Source organism: Hesperophylax consimilis, chromosome 10 (assembly GCF_061612785.1).
Source record: "Hesperophylax consimilis isolate HC1 chromosome 10, BYU_Hcon_1.0, whole genome shotgun sequence".
Taxonomy (NCBI): Eukaryota; Metazoa; Arthropoda; class Insecta; order Trichoptera; family Limnephilidae; genus Hesperophylax; species Hesperophylax consimilis.
In genome coordinates this window covers 24,761,025-24,780,974 of record NC_142845.1, presented here as the reverse complement: position 1 = coordinate 24,780,974, position 19,950 = coordinate 24,761,025, and the positions used below count along the sequence as shown (strand labels likewise).

Genomic DNA, 19,950 nt, shown 5'->3' with positions numbered 1-19,950 from the left:
CCTCGGCTGGCTAAGTCCTCCATCACAACACAAGCAACATTTTCGGCTTTCTGTGGTGGTAGTAGGAGATTTTCAAACATTGTTGGGTTATTCGTAACCCGGGAATGTTTGTCTTTCTTTTTTAAAAAAAAAAAAAATATATATATATATATAAACTATAAATTGCATATTCCTGTAGAAAACATTGATTATAACTACTTACTAGATAAATTGTCCCTTTCTTTCTTTAAGAAAACTTTCTGAAAGAAGAATAAACACAGATTTAATAGTACTACATAAAATACTTCATTACAAAATTGACTGTCCTGAGTTACTCCAATTAATCAGCATCCACATACCCAAAAGATCTTGCCGAAATTTACTACCCTTTTATTTTTACAACACCAGGACACTGTCTTATCAAAATTCCCCAATTCCAAGACTTCACAGTCTCGGAAATAAATACTCTGATCTGGGAGATATATTTCATCTTAAAAATAATCAATATAAATATTGTTTATTTCAATTCTTTTATAGATCGAGACACAAATAGACATCTATAATTTCCGCAATATATATATTTTTATTTTTATTTTGAATATCTATTTATGTGAGACTTCTTATCATTTTTACTAATGTATCTTATTTTATTATATGCTTTTGTTGTAACATTTAATATTTTTTCTTTTTTCGTTGTATTATGTTTCCTTTATTGTTTTAATTTTGTAGAATCTATAATAACTGTGATACTCTACTATTAAACTTTGTAGTGTGTAAAAGCCCATTAGGGCGTGTAATAATAATAATAATTTTCATAGCATCTCTAAGTACATATTATGCCCTAAGGTACTTATTTCCTATCAGGGCCTCCTGTGTGGAGTAAATCTTTAAAAAAATCTATTCCAGGCCGAAGCGTCCCTCCGCCGAGGTTGGGGCCCTAGACGGGGGATCTTGGTCTCCTTGTGAATCTGACACTAAACTTGTCGCATTTAATACATTCATAAACATAAAGCACAGTCATGCATGACAATAATAATATTATGATGGCATATTATGTTTCAAGTAACGTTTTAGTTTATTGTATGTACCTTAATAATAATTAATTAAAATTGAATGACTTTATAGAGCTGTTTTCATGACAAAATCATCTCAAGGGGCACTTTATTAATATGTATTAGGTAAGTACTTGATTGCTCAGACCTCTTCACAAACCATGGGCCGGTGATTTACACCCCCCTGAACTCCCCTCTGAGCGGCCCTGGCTATTGGGGTGAGTTCCGGGGCCCTCTCAGTTCGGGGGGGCTCAAGTCCCACGTGCCTAAGGACTTTTCAAAAGTGTGTTGAATTGTAATCTCAGATGAAAAATATCTCCCCATAAAAACAAAGTTTTTTTCTACTATAATACATCTATTTTAAAATATCTTAAAAACTGAAAAAAAAAAAAAAAAAAAAAAATTGGTTTGACTGAAGACTGTACCTTCCTACTTAGGGACTGCAGTCAACCATGCTAACAACCTCGCCAAATGCCGATCGGGTAGGAACGACATTTATTTCGTATATTGACTGCTGTAATGTCATCCAATTTCAGAGAAATGCGTATATGTCCACGTGATTGCCACCAAAAGTTGATAGAATGCATTGTCATTGACAAGTCTATCTGCCAAGTTTCAGCTCAATCAGAAGTGGGTTAGTTTCCACTTATCTTCCAAGATTTCCATTAATTCATTCCCGAAAACAAAAGTGAAATTCAAATAGATGTATTCAGTAAAGAGATCTCCAAGACTTGATTTTAGAATAACATAGAATTATCGTATGGTCTTAGTAGGACTATAAAATATGGTTCATGGATAAGCAGTTACAACAATTAAATCATATAATAATATGAATCACCGAAAGAAATTTAAAAAAAAAAAACTGATTAAAAAAACTGTGACACACAAAGAGATAAAACACAACATATAAATATTAATTCTACTATTACAGTACAATACATTTTTTTGTCATTCTTAGCTGCTGAATATGGTAAAAAAATATTTCTAAAAAAAAAATCCTTTTTAAAAAAAATCACTGTTAAAATTTTTTCCTTCAATAAAAACCGTTCATGCGCTGCTAGCATTGGACTTTTTCCCTAGCAGGAATTTTTTTATATGCAATTTAAAACTGTATGCCATGAGAAAGTGCATAATTTTTTTTAGAAACACTTTAGAGTTCATTTTTGCTTTCCCTCAAAAAGGGTCTGGTGTTCCAAGGGTTAAAGCCTGTGACAGACCACGCTAAAAGTGCGCTATATTTTCGTGCGCTATTACAGCATATCACTCCCCATACATTCCCATTGGTAGTGTATGGCGAGCGTAATGCTGAAATAGGCTAAGCCATGATGCGTATAGTGTAGTGTGTCGCCTACTTAAATCTTAAGGCGAAATAGGTACACTTGACCTGAAATTTGGCATTTTTGAGGCCACTTTTAGACGTATGGACACTTTTCTAGAAAAAAACACAAATTGATTTCGAAAGATCGTTATTTTATCTTGTAAAGTAAGATGTAAAATTTTGAAAAATAATATTATTTTCATATCATAATAAAGTGTTACCGTTGGACGATGCGCAGATTTGTTGCATTTTCAAAGGTGAAGTTGTATTATACAACAAATATTTAAAATCATTGAATAATAATGTATAAACAATCAATAAATTATCTATCATATGTATGTATAAGAATTTTGTTTTTATTTCAAATAAAATTACTAATAAATAAACCCGAGCACGCGTTTTGTGAAGAAAATTCCTCAATTGGACTATTTATTTATGGTCTTACAAATTGGTATAGTTCAGATTTTTTTAGAAAAATAATTTACCAAGACATAATTGAAACATTAGAAATAATTTATGACCAAAAAATATATTCTTAACCCCAAGGAGACGGCCAACTACAATCGTAGTGGAAGAAAAGTTCTCCTAGAGAACGGCTCACTACAAGTGTAGTTTTGAGCATTTGTCATGTTCATCGCTAAATATTTAGTAAATTTAACAGTAAAACTTTGAGGTAAAAAATGTTTTGCATTGAGTTGTTTATTTTCTACCACATCCTTTTAACAGATTCTCCTTTTTACGTATAGTTTTTTTTTAACAGAGCTTTTAAGTACGTTGTATCCCTCTTCACTTGATTCTTATCTTCAGCGCACGCATACAGTCTTAGTTGTCCTTTCGCCGTGTGAGTGTCGCGTTTCTGGCCGTTCTGCTGGACACTGTTTATTGTTATATTAGGGTGACCGTTTTTTTATAACTCTTGGAGTGTTTCTGTGTTAATATTTACTTTTATGAAGTGTTTCGTTCGTATTTATTATTATATTGTGCGTATTATTTGTGAATTTAAGATCATTTTATTGTTTTGTATATTTGAGTGTTTGTTGTAACTATTTAAATTTGATTTCTAATCCTTAAAATGAATGAAGACGTCATTGAAAACTTTGTGATAGATTGCGATTCTGATTTTTCGATGAGTGATGATGAAGATTATATTCCTGAACATTTGGAGAGCTTAGAGGAAGCTTCAGAACAAAATGGAGATAGTGAAGTTGGAGATTTTGAACGCTTAGATGAAGATCCCTCCAATAATATAAATTTTACAAATTTCTCTCCAACGTGGGGATGTGGCATTAACTTTCAGCCAGATGTGCATAGTTTTAATCAACAATCAGGATTAAGAGATTGTGAACTTAACCAAGAGAGTTGTGAGGCTGATTATTTTGAGCTATTTTTTAATTCAGATGTCGTGAGCAGTGTTGTAATCGAAACAAACCGATATTTTGATACTGTGAAATCTCAAAAAACATTTGCTCCAAATTCTAAGTTGCACAGATGGAAAAATGTTGATGTTGATGAAATGTACGTTTTCATTGCCTTGACCATGCTTATGGCGAGAAGTAAAAAAGGCAAAATCCATCAATATTGGTCGGTAGACAGGTTAATTTCATCACCGATATTTGGAGAAACAATGCCAAGAGATCGATATTTATCTATCCTAAGCATGCTCCATTTTTCAGACAATAAAAAGCAACAGAAAGGTGATACTACCCATAAAGTTAGAGATTTTGTGGATTTGATATGCATTCAATTCAAAAAATATTTTTATCCGTATGAGAATTTGTGCATTGATGAGTCCTTGGTTTTATTCAAAGGCAGATTGTGCATTAAGCAGTACCTTCCGGCGAAAAGGCACAAATTCGGCATAAAACTTTTTGTTATTTGTGATTGTAAAACTGGGTTTGTTTTACAATTTGTTATTTATTGTGGTGCTAAAACTTACATTGAAATACCGAATATAGATGAACAAATATCCCGGCAACTACTGACTTCTGGGAAAGTGGTTGTTTCTTTACTAGCGGATTACTTACAGAAAGGTCATACAGTTTACACAGACAACTGGTATTCAAGCCCCTATCTATTCAGCTATTTGCACAGCAAAAAAACTAATGCCTGTGGTACTGTTAAAAAGACCCGAAAAAATATGCCGACATTTGGAAATGTAAAAAAAGGTGACGTAGAATGCAAAACAACTGGGTGCTTACTTGCAATCAAATGGCACGACAAGAGGGAAGTGCATATGCTGACTACATCGCACAATGCGTCAATGAAAGAAACAGGCAAAAACAGCTGGAAAACCAAAGTTCCGATAATGAAACCCAATTGTATAATAAATTATAATAAGAATATGGGAGGTGTTGACAGGTCGGACATGTTAATTACTTTTGTGCAAAGTGTTCGAAAAACTATCAAGTGGTACAAAAAAATTGCTTTTCGGGCAATTGACGTAATTTTAATAAATGCTCACGCAATGTACAAGTTACAGACAAAAAAAGAAGTAAGCTTAACTGATTTTCATTTGGAAGTAATTAGGCAACTTATTACTAAACACCATGCTCCTGGGTCAGTAAAAAAGGTAAATCGAGTAGGCGATTATCCGCTGAGGCTAACTGCCAGACATTTTCCTTCGGACGTTCCACCATCTTCAAATTCTAAGAGAAAATCAGTTTATCGGGAGTGTCACGTATGCAAAAATTCGTCGCTAAATCCTAAACGTCGTGTTCAGACACGTTATTGGTGTTACTGTTGTCAAGTTGCCTTGTGCCCCACTACATGTTTTCGTATATATCACACTGTAGAAAAGTTTTAATAATTAAAAGAGCCCGTCGCGCTGTACAATCTTGTGGCCACCCTTTCTAATGCCGACAAGTGGCCTTGCGCAAGTGTATGTGTGTTGGCCAAATATTTTTCTGCATTGTACGAAAACATTTATTATAATTACTGTGTATATAAAACTCATTGTAAAATTTAATAACTTGATTGCCAAAGGTTCATTTTTTGTGTGAAAAAAGGAATTTTTACGACTTGACAATAAATAAACAATCTGTGAGTGTTCCATTCCGGGATTTTGTCATTTGAAGGTAATATTTTTAATTTACATTCCATCTAACACAAAATAACCCAGTAAAAATATAATATTAAGTGAGCCAAACTAATTTTACAATATTAAAGAATACCGTAAAATAAATAAAAACATTGTAAAATCTTTAGGTAAAGCTAAATAATATTTCAAACCTGGAGTGAGTATAAAATGTAATTTACGAAAATCTAGCCGTTTCAGGCGGGCAATTCATGCAAAATCTGCTAGTCTTCTAAGGGTTAAAGTATATAATAGTAATTAATTTCGATTCGCGTTTGTTGTGTGTGACTTGCCCCGGCGCAAGCCGAAATTTTATCATTCCCCGCTGCGACAGGGCGGCGAGCAGACGTCTATTCCACGCCAGTCTACTTGATAACATTTTAAAGAAATTCCTCGCTTAAAAATGAGGAGGAAAATACCCTCGAAAAAAAGTTTTATTAGATAGCACAAATTACGACATCAAAAACGTACGTGGGAGATATATTTTCAGAAAAAACAAAGGTTAGTGATATTTAATTATCCGTGTACATTGTTCGTACTTATATGCTACAGGGTCGTTTGAAAGAATCAGTCAGAATAAGCACATATTTTTTATAACATTTGGCGATAATTTTGTGTTGTTTAATTTCCAGGGAAAAGAATCAACTATGGACAGGAGTTTATGTCTGTTATCGTTTTTTTATGTATAAATGTTAAAACTTATGCCAAAGTACGTGAAACTGTTTGTGATTGGTAGTCAAAAAGTGACACGAACCAAATGAATTTCGATTCGTGATGTGCGATTCAAATCATTTTTTTGTTCATAATTTCTATTTTATTGTCCAATTCACCATTACATTGGTATAATTCAACATATTTAATGTTTTTTGTGTTACTTTTTGTCAGTTTCATAATGTCATATTGTGAATTGAGCTTCTTGTTTTAGGAAAAAAAACAAGGTTATTTTTGACATACAAACCTATGATTTTTACTCGTGAATTTAATAACATTTCGAAAATTAGACGAGTCAGGTCGCTCCGTTAATCATGAAAACAAATACATGAAAGCGATACAATATTATGCAATCGCATAACTACATATGTAGGTAGGTACCATAAATATACCACTCTCTAGATCGATATCTTCGGGCTTTTTGTATACAACAGAATTATACAGTACTTAACCACAGATATACAAGCAGTACCTACCGTGCGGAAAAGAGCAGTAGACAAGATAGAAAAAACTCAAGGTCATCTAAAAGTAAGATGCAACCATAGACAATATAATTGCTCTCGGCCTACTCCATTCATTCACTAGCCCAAAAAAAATATTTTAAAAATAAAAATGTCCTTGAAGCAGAAAAATGTCGAAATGTTTTCCAATGGCAAGGTTCATCTGACTAAGAAAATAAACTTTTACAGTGCATTTCCTTGAGATGAAACTTGTAAATCTGAGAAGAAGAAACCCAAAATGACAAGAAATTTGCAAAAACACTGAAGAAAATTTCCAAAACATGATTGTCCGACAGTATGACGAAGAATTCCGACATTTTTCAGCCTCATGAACTCATGGTTACATATGTTTAAAAATCTTTAATTTCACCAAAACAATAAGATAATACAGGATAACACTAATCAATAACATGAATAAGTTTATCGATATAATAAATAACATTTATACGTTGTGGAGGAAGACATAATGTCAAGTATGAAGCATTGTTCAAAAAACCGAACGAATAACCTAAAACTGTTAATTCACTTTAAACTTGAACTTACGTAGGTAGGTTGAATATAATATGTTTGTAACTCGCTAACACTATACTGGCTTATATTGTATTTTTATCACGAACAACTTTAACACGCAATATTTTCGACGGAAATGATAGTATTTCGGCAGAAAATGACAACCCGCGTGTATAAATAAACCACTGTCATTTTGTTTGAATGATTTGAAACTGTCAAACGTCAAAATTCCGTCATCTCTTTCTGTTACACGAGTCATTATGGTAGAGAGCATGTAGAGAGCGAGAGATGAAACCAATCCTTCTGTTCTCACCAATGAGATCTGAGCTTTTAGCCATATTATTCGTTTTCTATAAGAATTTTGAGGTGGGCGTGGCGGTTTCAAATGAGTTTCGAGGCCAAAGCTTAGTTAAATGCCCCTGGTAGGTACCGTAGAAAATAGTTGGAAATAAAACCTAGTTTTAATATATAAACTACTTCAGTTGTAAGGAATAAACCCTCTTTTCAATGTCATACATATCAAATCAAGTAATACTTTGAAGATAAGTATTAGAAATAAAACTTACCGGTAATACCTTTCGGACAAACGAATAAATAAGTAAAACAAAAGATTTTTACTCACCTTTAGAAAACTCGTGTAAAATATTTAAAAAAAAAACAAATTAAACAAATATTTGAAATTTTTTTTAAATGTATATTTATATACCTACATATTTTATATCTACCATGTCAACAAACTGCATTTGTATTTATTTATGTTTACGCACTCCGACGTATAATTTACAAATATGTATGTAACTACTTATAAGGAAGAAAGCTACAACCAAGAATTAAACAACAATAATTGTTATTTCATCGGAACCATGCTGTAGTTTTCACTACCGCGCGAGTGTACGGCTCGCAGCGGAATGAATTCGGTATTTCTGTCTCGGTCTAAAAAAACGTCCGATCGCGAGATCGTCTTTTAACGAAATTTGAATTCTCGTCCGCTGGTTAAATCGCCTTAACTTACGCATTTGCACTAGGTCAAAATAGTGACTATTATGTATATCAGTTATTACGACTGTGAATTGAAAAAAAAATTTGAGATTTTTTTTTACACTAGCCGCACTCTGGAAGTCCTGAGGAAAATAATTTACCTCATGGCCTATGTTATCTTTAGGGATGCAGAGTGGAGAGACTTTTTAAGGATATAAAGGAGAGGAAGAAAACAAGTGTGAGGGGTGGGTAGGAATCTGAGGGTCAGTGTGTACAGGAGTGACAGAAACAAGTACAGGGTGATGGGTCGATAGAGTCCTGTTGGAGAGGTCAAAGGGTTTCCCTCAACCAGTGTCTCCCGATCCTGGCAGCCACAGTAAGTGGGTGGACATATCCGCCGCCAAGACCTAGACAAACCTTACCCCGTGAACCCAGGCACCCCTGCTATGTCATCAAAAGTAGTGAACCATTTGGGGTGACATATGGCAGAGGTTTTGGTTATCCAATAAATGGTTCCGGGAGCGACATTACCCGTATCCGCCTCCCAAATTGAGATGATTCACATTTAATCTTTTTATATGATTCATATATATGACTGGTAGAGGACAATTACAAACCCTTTATTAAAAACGATTCATATGTGTGTATTATCGTTCACTCAAAGATACTCTGAAAAAGTTGACTCGAAATAGTATGACTGTAATTTGACGAGGTTTTTACATTTTTTGGCAATAGTACATATACTCTGAGGTAATTACGTGTTTTGGCAATAGCGCATAGACATACTCTGCATAGCCTTCATATGAAAAGAGTACTTTCATTATAAAACTAGTTTCATTGATTATACATGGTGTACCCATAGAAACTCGTGGTACAAGCAGGAAGCTGGTGAATCTACATCAAATTTGGAGTTGATTTTGCAGTGTATCTTTTTTTTATTTGATCTTTCGTTTTCGAGTAAATCATAAATGTCTGAAGTTGAAATCTTTTAGGCCTTTTTTTTTAAATCGGTCGCTACGGGTTTTGACCGTTATCAACTTTTAAAATACATCGAAGCGTATACGCTGGGTATACCCAGCTCCAACAGTTTATTAACCCTAAAGTTTCCGATAAAAAGGGAATAAAAAAATTTAAAAAAAAAAAAGTTCCCAAATAAAATAAAATGTGTTTTGGATTCTCTTTATGATTCTCCAGTTTTCTGCATATAGCACTAGTTAAGGACACCGTGTATGTTGTACTATACATAATTATATAGGCATATGATTATATTTCTAGCACAGACCTGTGAAAAATTACAGGGAAAATAAAAAAATAAAAACGTAGTTTTAACTACTACTTTAACTACTGTCACTGAGGAATAAATGTTTATGATAATAACCAATTAGCAATATCATATTTCTGTGCTCCTGATATTTTGTCCTTGTCAGCAGGTTAACGTTTCGAAGTTCAGTTATTATTATTATTATGTATAATTTCGACATTGGCGGAAATGCGGAAATTAAATTACCCTATCAAGAGAAATAATCAAGCCTTATCTAGAATTACCTCCTCACCATTAAACGTGCAGTAATTTATTTTGAAAATGCCTATTTAATGAAATTATAAATTCATCATTTTAAATTAAATAAATTATTATTAAAATACACCAATCATGAAGATGAGATTCTTGTCTTTATGTAGAATTGAATAGATCTGGTTTAAAATATGATAAAACTTCTGAATAAGCATGAAGTTAGTTACAAGTTTAATTTTACCACCCTCATGTAACTTATTATTGGCGTTGCCAATGACCTCAGCCCTCCACACCGGGAGTTACCAATATTATTAATAAATTGAAGCCAATTAGGTACTCACGGTGATTGGTGCATTGCTAGGGGACGGAGTGGTACCATTTTCTGTAAACTGAAGACCAAAGAACTCTTTCTCCACTAACTCCAGGTATTGGTACACTTGCTCTAAGAGTTCGCTTCCCTTGGCCTTTTTCTGGAACAATAGATTTATAGTTAAAACTCAACCACTTTATATATTAAATGCAATTAACAAGCAGAACAGGTACAAGATTATTTGATGTAAAATGCAATAGAGTATTTTCACTTTTTTGTTTGTAGAAAAAAATTACGATAATGATGTCATTTTTAATTTATTTTCTATAATGATTTAAAATGTGCCATTTTTGATATGCCGCCAAAATGACATGTCCTTTTTTGATTGTGAATATGGTGTTGTTGACGTCACACCGGTCAACGTCGGTGACAGTCGTCTTACCAGCCAGTACCGTTTTCTACTTCATAATGATGTTGAAGCCAGTTGGAACTGTTTTGGAATGTGCAGTTTTAGATCATTTTTAAAATCAATAATGATGAACAAAACTGACTCATTTTAGTTAAGTTTGCTGAATTCCGCCTCACGCTTAATACGATTTTTGTTTTTAAATAACACTTGGTTTCAACACAATTAATTAATGCAAGAAACAACTATTTATGTCGGGGGAGAAGTTAAAAGATGAATTAAAGTTCCATTTTTTCTCAATCAAAGTTAAGTTTGTAGGCTGGGAAATCGCATAAATTATTTTTAAAAAAGTAAGAATCTAATAAATCATTTTATGCATATTTTAAATATTCCCTGACTTAAATAGTTGTTTCCGGTCATTAAGTTGAAATCAAGTTTAATTTTTTTTAAATTGCCTGCATGAGGCGGAATTACCCACAGTTTTAGTAAGATGATCAGAATCAGAAAAATAAACTTTAAATCTTCTGCACATTTTTAACAGTATTTATAGTTTGTGAAAATACCCAATTGAAAACTATACGTATAAAAAAAAATAGCTTTGGAGTGGTTTTATAGACATGCTAAGTTGCTTCTCAATTGCATTGCAGATGCCCCTCCTAACCTAACCTCACCCAGCAGGCAGAGTGGGGATCAGCCAAGTGGGGGTAGTAAAAAAAAAGACGAGGAAGCTGTTAGGTTAAGCCCATTGTAAGTCAAGTAGGTACTGCAGAGAATCTATATACTGAAGCAGCCAAAACTCTCTGGTATCATAAAATTATATTGGAATATCTAGGTTTATGTAACTACTCTCAGTTCTTAAAATTGTTTCCATCATGCGCACAAGAATCATTAAATATTCATTTAACTGTCACAAATAAATGGTTTGTTCCACATTTTTCAATTATTCAATAAGAAAAAAGTGTGTTAAAACTCAAGCAAAGCCAAGCAGTAACTGTAAGGACGGGTTGTTTCGGAGTATTTGAACAATTCATCAAATTTCAACGTTCATTTCTGGGATCTGTGAAAGTCCAATTCAAGTTCAGTCATTAAATCATTATAGGCTAGTTGCTTGACAAAACTGAAATAAAAACAGAACTTGAAAAAATCTTTCACAGAACTTGAAAATGAACGTTGAAATTTGACGAATTGTTCAAATACTCCGAAACAACCCGTCCTTAGTCAGTGGCGGGTCATCTAAGAAGGTCATTTGATGAACGACCTCCCAAAAATATGCTGCAATAGTATTAATATTAAAAAAAGGATTTAACAAACTACCCGATTATTAATTAAGTTTTAATATTAGTGCAGATTCGTTCGTTTTATCGATTCATTCTAGTGCCATCTGGCGTCCAAAGTCTAGTCCCAAAACCATCTCCTTTTTTTCTCTTTGCTATACAGACAAACGAGGTAAACACTATCATATCTGACGTATGCTTAGTATCATACAAAATTTATTCTTAAGGGGTTTTCTTTCGGACATGACCACAGTGAGATAGAGATATCTAAGACCTAGGATTATTAAGATATTAGAGGGAGATGTGAAAAATGTCAGTCGAAAGATTTTGTGTGATAAACGATAGCCATCTTGAACTTGAATATTAGTTCGCTAAATTATGTTTATCATTGTTGAAGTAATTTGCTTGGAATAATTTAAAATGTCAAATTCTGTTGACGTTTTATTCAAAGAAATCGCAAACAGTTTAATCATGACAAACATATTCAAATAAAGTGACAATTAGTTTATGTTACAAGAGAGAAAAATAAAGAGGTTGAAAACAATATTTTAAAACGAAAAGTTATAATTTTTGTCAGTGGTTTTGCGGGTGCAATAAAATTAATGTATAGGTACTTTTGATTTCATCGTTTACTTTTAAATCAACTTATTAATGGACTGTGGTTGGAGTTTTGTAATTTAAAAATTTTTAATAGGAAAAGATCTTTAAAAAAAAAAACATTAATTAGTTATGTATATAAATAATATTAAATTAAACAATATTGTACTCCCTGCTTCAGAATATGTGAGTACCGGTAAATTAATTACATACATTGGCATTTTTATAATATTCACTACGCATTAGCAATATGAATTATCATTTCAAATTCTTTTTTTTTTTCGATTGACCTTCCACTTCTGGACTCCTAGAGCCGCCTCTGCTATTAGTTATATATTATTTATAAAAAGATAATATGTTACCTACATTAATTAAAGAATGATATAAATTACGCGAATTTATTGCTGTGTTATAGTGCAATCTAGTCAACAAGAATTTAAACAGAATGTGCATTAAGAGATTCCATATAATATTGTTGAACTATTAATACAATAATTTATTGTTATTTACTATCTGTGTGAAATTCGCACAAATAATCATCACATATTTAATGTGATTCATAATGCAATCCTAATCTAGCTTTACTAAAACAACTACTACTAGTTATTTGAACGGCATTTTTCTTCGGCAAAAATACTATACATAAATTAAAAATTATAATGTAGCAATACTTTCCAATATTATGACTCACGAAAGTACATCACTATAATACAAAAGTGTAGCTTCAATGACATGATACAATAACAATACAATTATTAATTGTTTGATCATCTTTGGAACATATCAAGCAAAAGAAATTTGGTTGGTTTATTTTGATGGATTTGCGTAGTGTTATCATATTCAATCTGATTGAGTATACAACTATATTTTTATAAAATATATTAAAAAGTGATGATAGATCATAAATTAATCAGGGTAGTTGGTAATTGATATATTCTCTATACATACTCTGCAATATGTGCCGAGAAATCAATTCCGCTTAAGAGAATTGTATTGATATCTTACCAAGTAAGTCTTCGACGGAGATATTATGTTGAAGTTTAAGTAATAAGGGATTCAAATAATTCACAAGGGAAGGATTCTTTGTAAATGTAGATGTAATTTTGATACTCACATCAACTTGAAAGCAATGCTGTGAATCGTCTAGGAAAGCCACAGAAGCTGCGATAGTGTTGACCTTCTTATCCCTGGTCAGTTCGGAAGCACGGACGTTGTAAGTGCCGCTGGACGCACCAAACGCTCGACGTGATACACTTTCAATCATTTTCACCAAAACACATTTTCACTGGCGCTATATTGAATAAAACATCACACCTTACACCGAAACTAATAGGTTATCGTTGATGAATAGATCATAAAAGTATTATTAACCTATTTAACATCGCGAAACCCGCCGTCATAATTGCACTGATTCACAAAATTTTTGAATTATCTATATTATTACCGGTAATAATACAGAAGCTTTTTCCCGATTGATAATGTATAGGTTCACCGTGCTATTTATTACACGTCGATAGCTAAACTAATGCAGATTATAATAACGCACATGTGTAAATCTAACCTTGGTATACTAAGTTACGATTTACGCAACGCGCATTACGCGAATTTATAAAAAAGCTTGTTTCCAACACAAAACATTAACAAATCGTAAGCTGTAAGCTGTCAGACTGGCGGAAGCATAGACAAAACACCGCAAGTAAAGACAATTGATTGATGCTAATGATACCAGTGCTAACTAATCAAGGTTCCAGGGAAAAAATCTTTGATCAGACCTAAAAATAGAAATTTTTCCGTGCAGTGTAAACGTTATGGAGATTAGTATTGTTAAAATATAAGAGTTAATATCCCGAATTACTGGACGGACACGGTTAAGAGGCACCAATTACTTTAAAAAACACTATGATTAACAATGGGAAACAACTATTTAGGTTAACCGAAATGGAAAATACTGAATTTAAATAGTTATTTCGTTCAAAATACGGATAATTTGACGTCGTTAATTTATGCCATGTTTAAATATGAAAATAATTTTTAAGGCTTTTTTAATTAAACTCAAACTAAGAATCTATTGTAGTTTGCATTTACGGTGATTGAAATAGTTACTATACTAAAACGAATCTTTTCAAAATAATTTGTGCGTATTAACCGTGTCAAGTAATTCTGGATATTTACGAAACATAAGTACGTAGATATTATTAGATAAGAAAAAAAAAACAAAAACCCTTTTAGTGCGATCATTCTAACGTAAGATGTCTGGCGCTGACGTATGCCGATATCATCACAACTTTGATACTCATTTTTATCAGCTAAAAGCTTAAACCTCATGCTGTGATCAGTTTCTTTTACGATAAACAACGTTAGAGTGAAAATATTTTTTTTATAATACCCCAAATTTGCGGAAATTTTGAAACCTTGGCAATATTAATAGGTATTGCCATGTAAATCCCATTTTCCCCTGATTAACATTTATTATTTTTAGTTAGAATGTGTGGATGAGTTCCAATGAGTTCCATGATAAAGCATGGAATGGGCATGGATATGGATAAGGCCTTAAGGTGCCTGTAAACGATCAAATTTGTTTGTCAAATTTACGTGTTTGTCAAATTATTTGAACGTCTGCGGCCTTGTTTGATGTGCTTGTCAAACAAACTACGTGTTTGACGTGTTTGTCAGAAATTCTGATTGACGGAAAGTTTGAACGATATTTGACAACATGTTTGAACGTTTGCGGGGGTGTTTATCAAACAAACGTCAGTTTCGTGTTGCCATCACTATGGAGAGTGCTGCGTCATCGAATGTTATAAGTGAAAGAGACTTTTTATTACATTTTATATCCATATATCGCGATCTGCCGCAACTGTGGAAAGTAAAATGCAGGGACTATATGGACAATAATAAAAGAAACATAGGAATAAAAACAACAATTAGCTCTTAATTTTAGCCATTCTCTAGACCAACTAGAGGTGAAGCGTATTTACTAGAACAGATGTTTGGAACAGATATTTCAAAGAGACTTTCGTACTTAGTATTTGTTCTTAAGTATTACGCGTCTTGCGAGTCTTGCGCGTCTTGCGAGTATTGCACGTCTTGCGAGTCTTGCGAGTATTGTACGTCTTGCGAGTATTGCACGTCTTGCGAGTATTGGACGTCTTGCGAGTCTTGCGAGTATTGCACGTCTTGCGAGTATTGGACGTCTTACGCGTCTTGCTAGTCTTGCACGTCTCGCGTCTCGCGTATTCATACCGAGGGCGGGGCATATGTATAGGCATCTCGTTACTCGCTTACATAAGAAGAGTGTTTCCCTAATCTTTGAATATTAGGGAAACACTCTTCTTATGTAGGTGAGTAAGCAAGAAAGGATATGATACTGAATTTAGTAGATCGCGATCAGCGCGATCTCGACTGGTATTGTCAATAAATTCCGACAGTATGCGTCCACCAGTTAAAAAAGGTTTTAGCAAGAGTACAAAAGCATCGCCGGAGACGAGGTCCGGCCGGGCGCTTCCTACCTAGTGCACATAATTAGTGCACGGCTAATGTATTATTTCTCGCTTTCGAAAATTGGAAGCTATCTTGTGCGAACTGTGAACGAAAGTGGCGCCATCTAGAAATAACATATTAGGGCTTTATAAAAAAATATTTTCACTGTGTTCTTTGTTGGCATTTAAAATCTTTGTTGTTAAGATGCACCACCATAATAAAGCTTGGCTTGTGTATGTGGGGGTGTAATATTATGTTCGTTATTTTTACTATGAGTATTCTGTTTATATTTTCAGTGTATTTGGTGGTATTTAAAATGTTTATTGTTATTTCTAATACTTTCTGATAATGTATTAAAAAAAATTCACTCCAAGATATTTATAGTTGAATTGCACTGTTTTTTTTAATTACTTTTTCGAGTTGTGAGAGTTGATGTTTATCTGGGTTTTCTATTATTTTAAAAGGTGCAGTTTTATTTAGACTATTTTCTTTGTAAATTTGTAAAATTACGTGATATAAAAATAATGCATTTAGTTTTCTGACTTTAAATTCTTTAAACAGAAGTTCTGATGAATATGTACCTATATGATTTAAGTGGAATTATTTTTTAATTATTATTTTTTTGAATCTATGATGTATCTTAGTTTCCTCACTCTGTCTTTGAGTACGTTAATGTGTGTGGACGATTTTATCCATTAATTTGTCTACTGTAATGTATAGGTATTTTATTTCTGTTTGGCTTTCTATCACTAAACACAAGATATTGCAGATATTATTATGTTGTTGTGTATTTGCTTAGAGTAGATTATAATTTATTTTTCTTTAGTGTTCCTTGTTTTTTATGCAGAATTGTGTATAATAATTTTTTTTAAACATAGTGTTAAGTAGTAAATTTATGTCAAACCACTTCTTTTAGTTCATTGATGTATCTGTGTTGGCCATGTTGTTTATTTCCGTCCATGTTTATTAGTAGCACTGTGTCGTCCTTTTGTTTCACCTTAATTACTATAAAAGGCAATCTGCATTTGGGAAATTTAAATTTTAACATTCTAATTTTCATTATAAAATGAAAATTCGCTTTCGTTGTATGGGTGACAGTCATTTAATAATTTAACTTCTTGGGGCCTCTTATTTAGGTAGCAAGTTTTCCGTGCTAAGACTCATTTATCAAATTAATTAGGTTATGTAAGATGAGAATCTCCGAAACCGGTTCGTTCGGAGAGAAATAAAGTTTTAAAAATTTATTTTATTTTGCTCCATTGAAATTGAAATCCTCTAGCAACCCCCCCCCCATAATGGATTTGAAAAGTCGTTGTGGGAATCACATTTTTTTGCGGGAATTACTTTTTTAGAAATTCTCTAACAATCCCCCCCCCCCCATGTAATGAGCAAGTGAAATACTTGGGAACAGGTATTTGGACTAGGTATTTATTCATACTTGTACCAATTGTTCCAAGTACCAAGAAGAGCTAGTACGACTCACCTCTAAGACCAACACCTTCTTTTTTTCTTTTTAAGACACAGAGCTAATGTCAACGCAAGAAATGCTTTGTCCGCATCCGTCATTTTTAACAACACAAAATATTTCGCTATTCACCCCACTTCAGACCGGATACAATAAACGTCAAAAGACAATTCCCGGCGAAAGCTGTAAATAAATGAACTAATATTTGACAAACTTCATTTGAACGTTTGCGGCCTTGCCAAGCCTTGCTCATCAAACACGTGACGAGCAAACGTAAAATTTGACAAACAAATTTGATCGTTTACAGGCACCTTTAGACACATTGAGGGGGTGGACAAATTACGCTTTATGAGAGTGGTTTATTTATTCGCTATATGTTCAAAGCGTTTTATATAACTCCATATTGCTCGCCTTACAATCCCATACAGATCTGTCACACCTAAAAAATGATGTGTTATAAGTGTGGGCGTGGCGACGATAGCCAAGCTTAATTTAAAAATTAAGTGACCCCCTCTCCTACTTACGGCACATTATGCTATATTATGGGCGCATAAATTGGACGTGGCATTTACCTACCATATGTTGGGCTGACACGCTACATTATAATCTTCCCCAGGAGAGTGTCAGATCAATTTGGGGACTGCCGCGGAATATCATTTCTTTATATGGGATCTGTAACCTTGATGCACATTGATGACAGCCACGTAATTACGGCGCTCCGTAAATTGTTTTGAATGAGGTTTCGATGCAGGCGGAAAAGTATGAAAGAATTTCATTGGAAGTTGGTTTCAATTATTTTGTCCACATTCAAAAATCATGTGTTGAGGTTTTGAACCACTTGAAATAAAACATTTAATTTTGTGTTGGGTAAATTACTTGTATAACTGTTAGTAATTTTGCGTAAAAATCACATAAGTACTTCAAAGGGATAAATATAGATAGTTCTTATAAGAGGACATATATTTGATGGCCGGCGTGGTCTAGTGGTATACGCTTTCGACTACAGATCCGAAGGTCGCGGGTTCGAACCCGGCGTGCGCAAATAAATTTTATTTGATTAATTTGTGTTATTTCACAATTAATTCATTTAAAATAATATATAGTATATTTGCGGCACGTTCCAGAGTGGAAGATACTCTCAGTATCGCCCTGGTGTAAGACCACCATTCAGAATTGAAACGTTGCTTGAAATGGCTTTAGCCGTGTTTGGTGACCAGATCTGAATAGCCAGGTACTTCCCCACCTTCCTCTTCCCCATCTCCCTCCCCTCCCCAATACCCTCAGCCTCACAACATACCCCAATTGGGGATGCCATAGTCTCACTGGCTCCAGACGGGAGCAGTTGGGACTCTTGTGCGGTAATACTGTAAAAAAAAAAAATATAAGATTCTGCATAGTGGAAATTTGTATGTTTTCTTGAAAATTTATTATCTTCTCCTAAGGTTTTAATATCCTCGGGCTTTTTGTATGAAATAAATTGCATGCAATAATACTACGTTCATGGACCTATAAAACCCTGGACAACGCATTGGTGCGATTTTGTATAAATGGTATTGAAGCCAAATCTAGGGTGAGGGGAAATTGCCTGGTAGCCATCTTGTATGACTAACTTTTGAACTAATTTGTATGCAAATGAACAATTATTATTTTATTTTTGTGTTGTTAATGCAGTTATAAGGGCTTATGGTTTTTTGGGTAGTTGATGAAACAAAGAATGGTATGTCATTAAAAAATTTAAGTAGGTTTATCTTCCCTCTCACCCCGCGGCTTCAAATTGTTCTCGAAAAGTTCCGTCAATATACCCCCCTGCGTAGATCCCTGCTTGGCCGATAGAGATGAGAGTAGCGCCTCCGGTGGCAAATCAGCGAACTAAACTCAGGGGCGGCAGCATTTGAATGTGCTGCAACCAAAGATATTAGAAGAACGAGATGTGCTATGAGCAGTTCATACTGTGTGGAATTGTTTTGCCCAGTGTCGCCGGTTTTGTTCACCAATACTACTGCACACCTTCGCTTACGCTAAGGTATCCGCACTAATACATAGAACAGATTTCTGTGCGTACACGTCCCGATACCGTTCAAAGTACCCTAATTAGGTAGTACTCCGCCTACGGTCCGGCGGCCAACATAGCATATCTCGTTCTTCTAATATCTTTGGCTGCAACAGTTTATTGTATACAGGTAGACACTTTATCACTGCTAATGTAAGACTGAATCTATTATTTTTTTAAATGCACATTTACAGTTATACATAACCAAGAATAAATATACATTTTATTAAGTAATAATCGCGTTTTTGAACTGTTGAATATTTAATTGGAAAATATCTATATCAGGGGACAGGTAATTTAGTAACAGAATCATTTTTCTGAGCGGCATTACTAATGGTAAGTTAGTTCTGCATTTTGGAACGACAAAGGTTCTGTGCTTGCGCGCTCTTGTGTAATTGTCGGGGACTTATACTTTCGGGGACATAAAACTCAAATTTTTCTATTATATCGGGAATACAGATGTTACCGTTTAGAAGTTTATATGCTGTTGTCAGCAAAGCAGTTTTCCTTCTATCGGTGAGGCTATTAATACCCAGCATGCCGGACAAAAAGGCTGATGGATAAACTTGGGATAATATCCGAAGTCTCTAAGATATAAATATCTCAGAAACTTCTTTTGTACTTTCTCTATCATTTGAGAGTAAGTTAAACCCATTGGTCCCCATATTACAGAACCACTTTCCAAAATGCTACGTACTAAACTATAGTCTAGCACACGAATCGCGACCGAGCTG

The 19,950-nt window shown here is 33.8% G+C and overlaps 1 protein-coding gene across 1 annotated transcript in view; it reads right to left on the bottom strand.

Moving 5' to 3' along the window:
- Ptpmeg (protein tyrosine phosphatase Meg) overlaps nucleotides 1–13,866 on the bottom strand; it is a 54,724-nt gene extending 40,858 nt beyond the window's left edge. Inside the window, exons 1-2 of the mRNA XM_089636737.1 lie at nucleotides 13,336–13,866; nucleotides 9,976–10,104 (exon numbers count right to left, since the gene is read on the bottom strand). Of these exons, the coding sequence (XP_089492863.1) occupies nucleotides 9,976–10,104; nucleotides 13,336–13,485 (279 nt within the window). The 5' untranslated portion in view covers nucleotides 13,486–13,866. The remainder of the gene's footprint in view (nucleotides 1–9,975; nucleotides 10,105–13,335) is intronic.
- Between the last annotated feature and the right edge of the window lie 6,084 nt (nucleotides 13,867–19,950).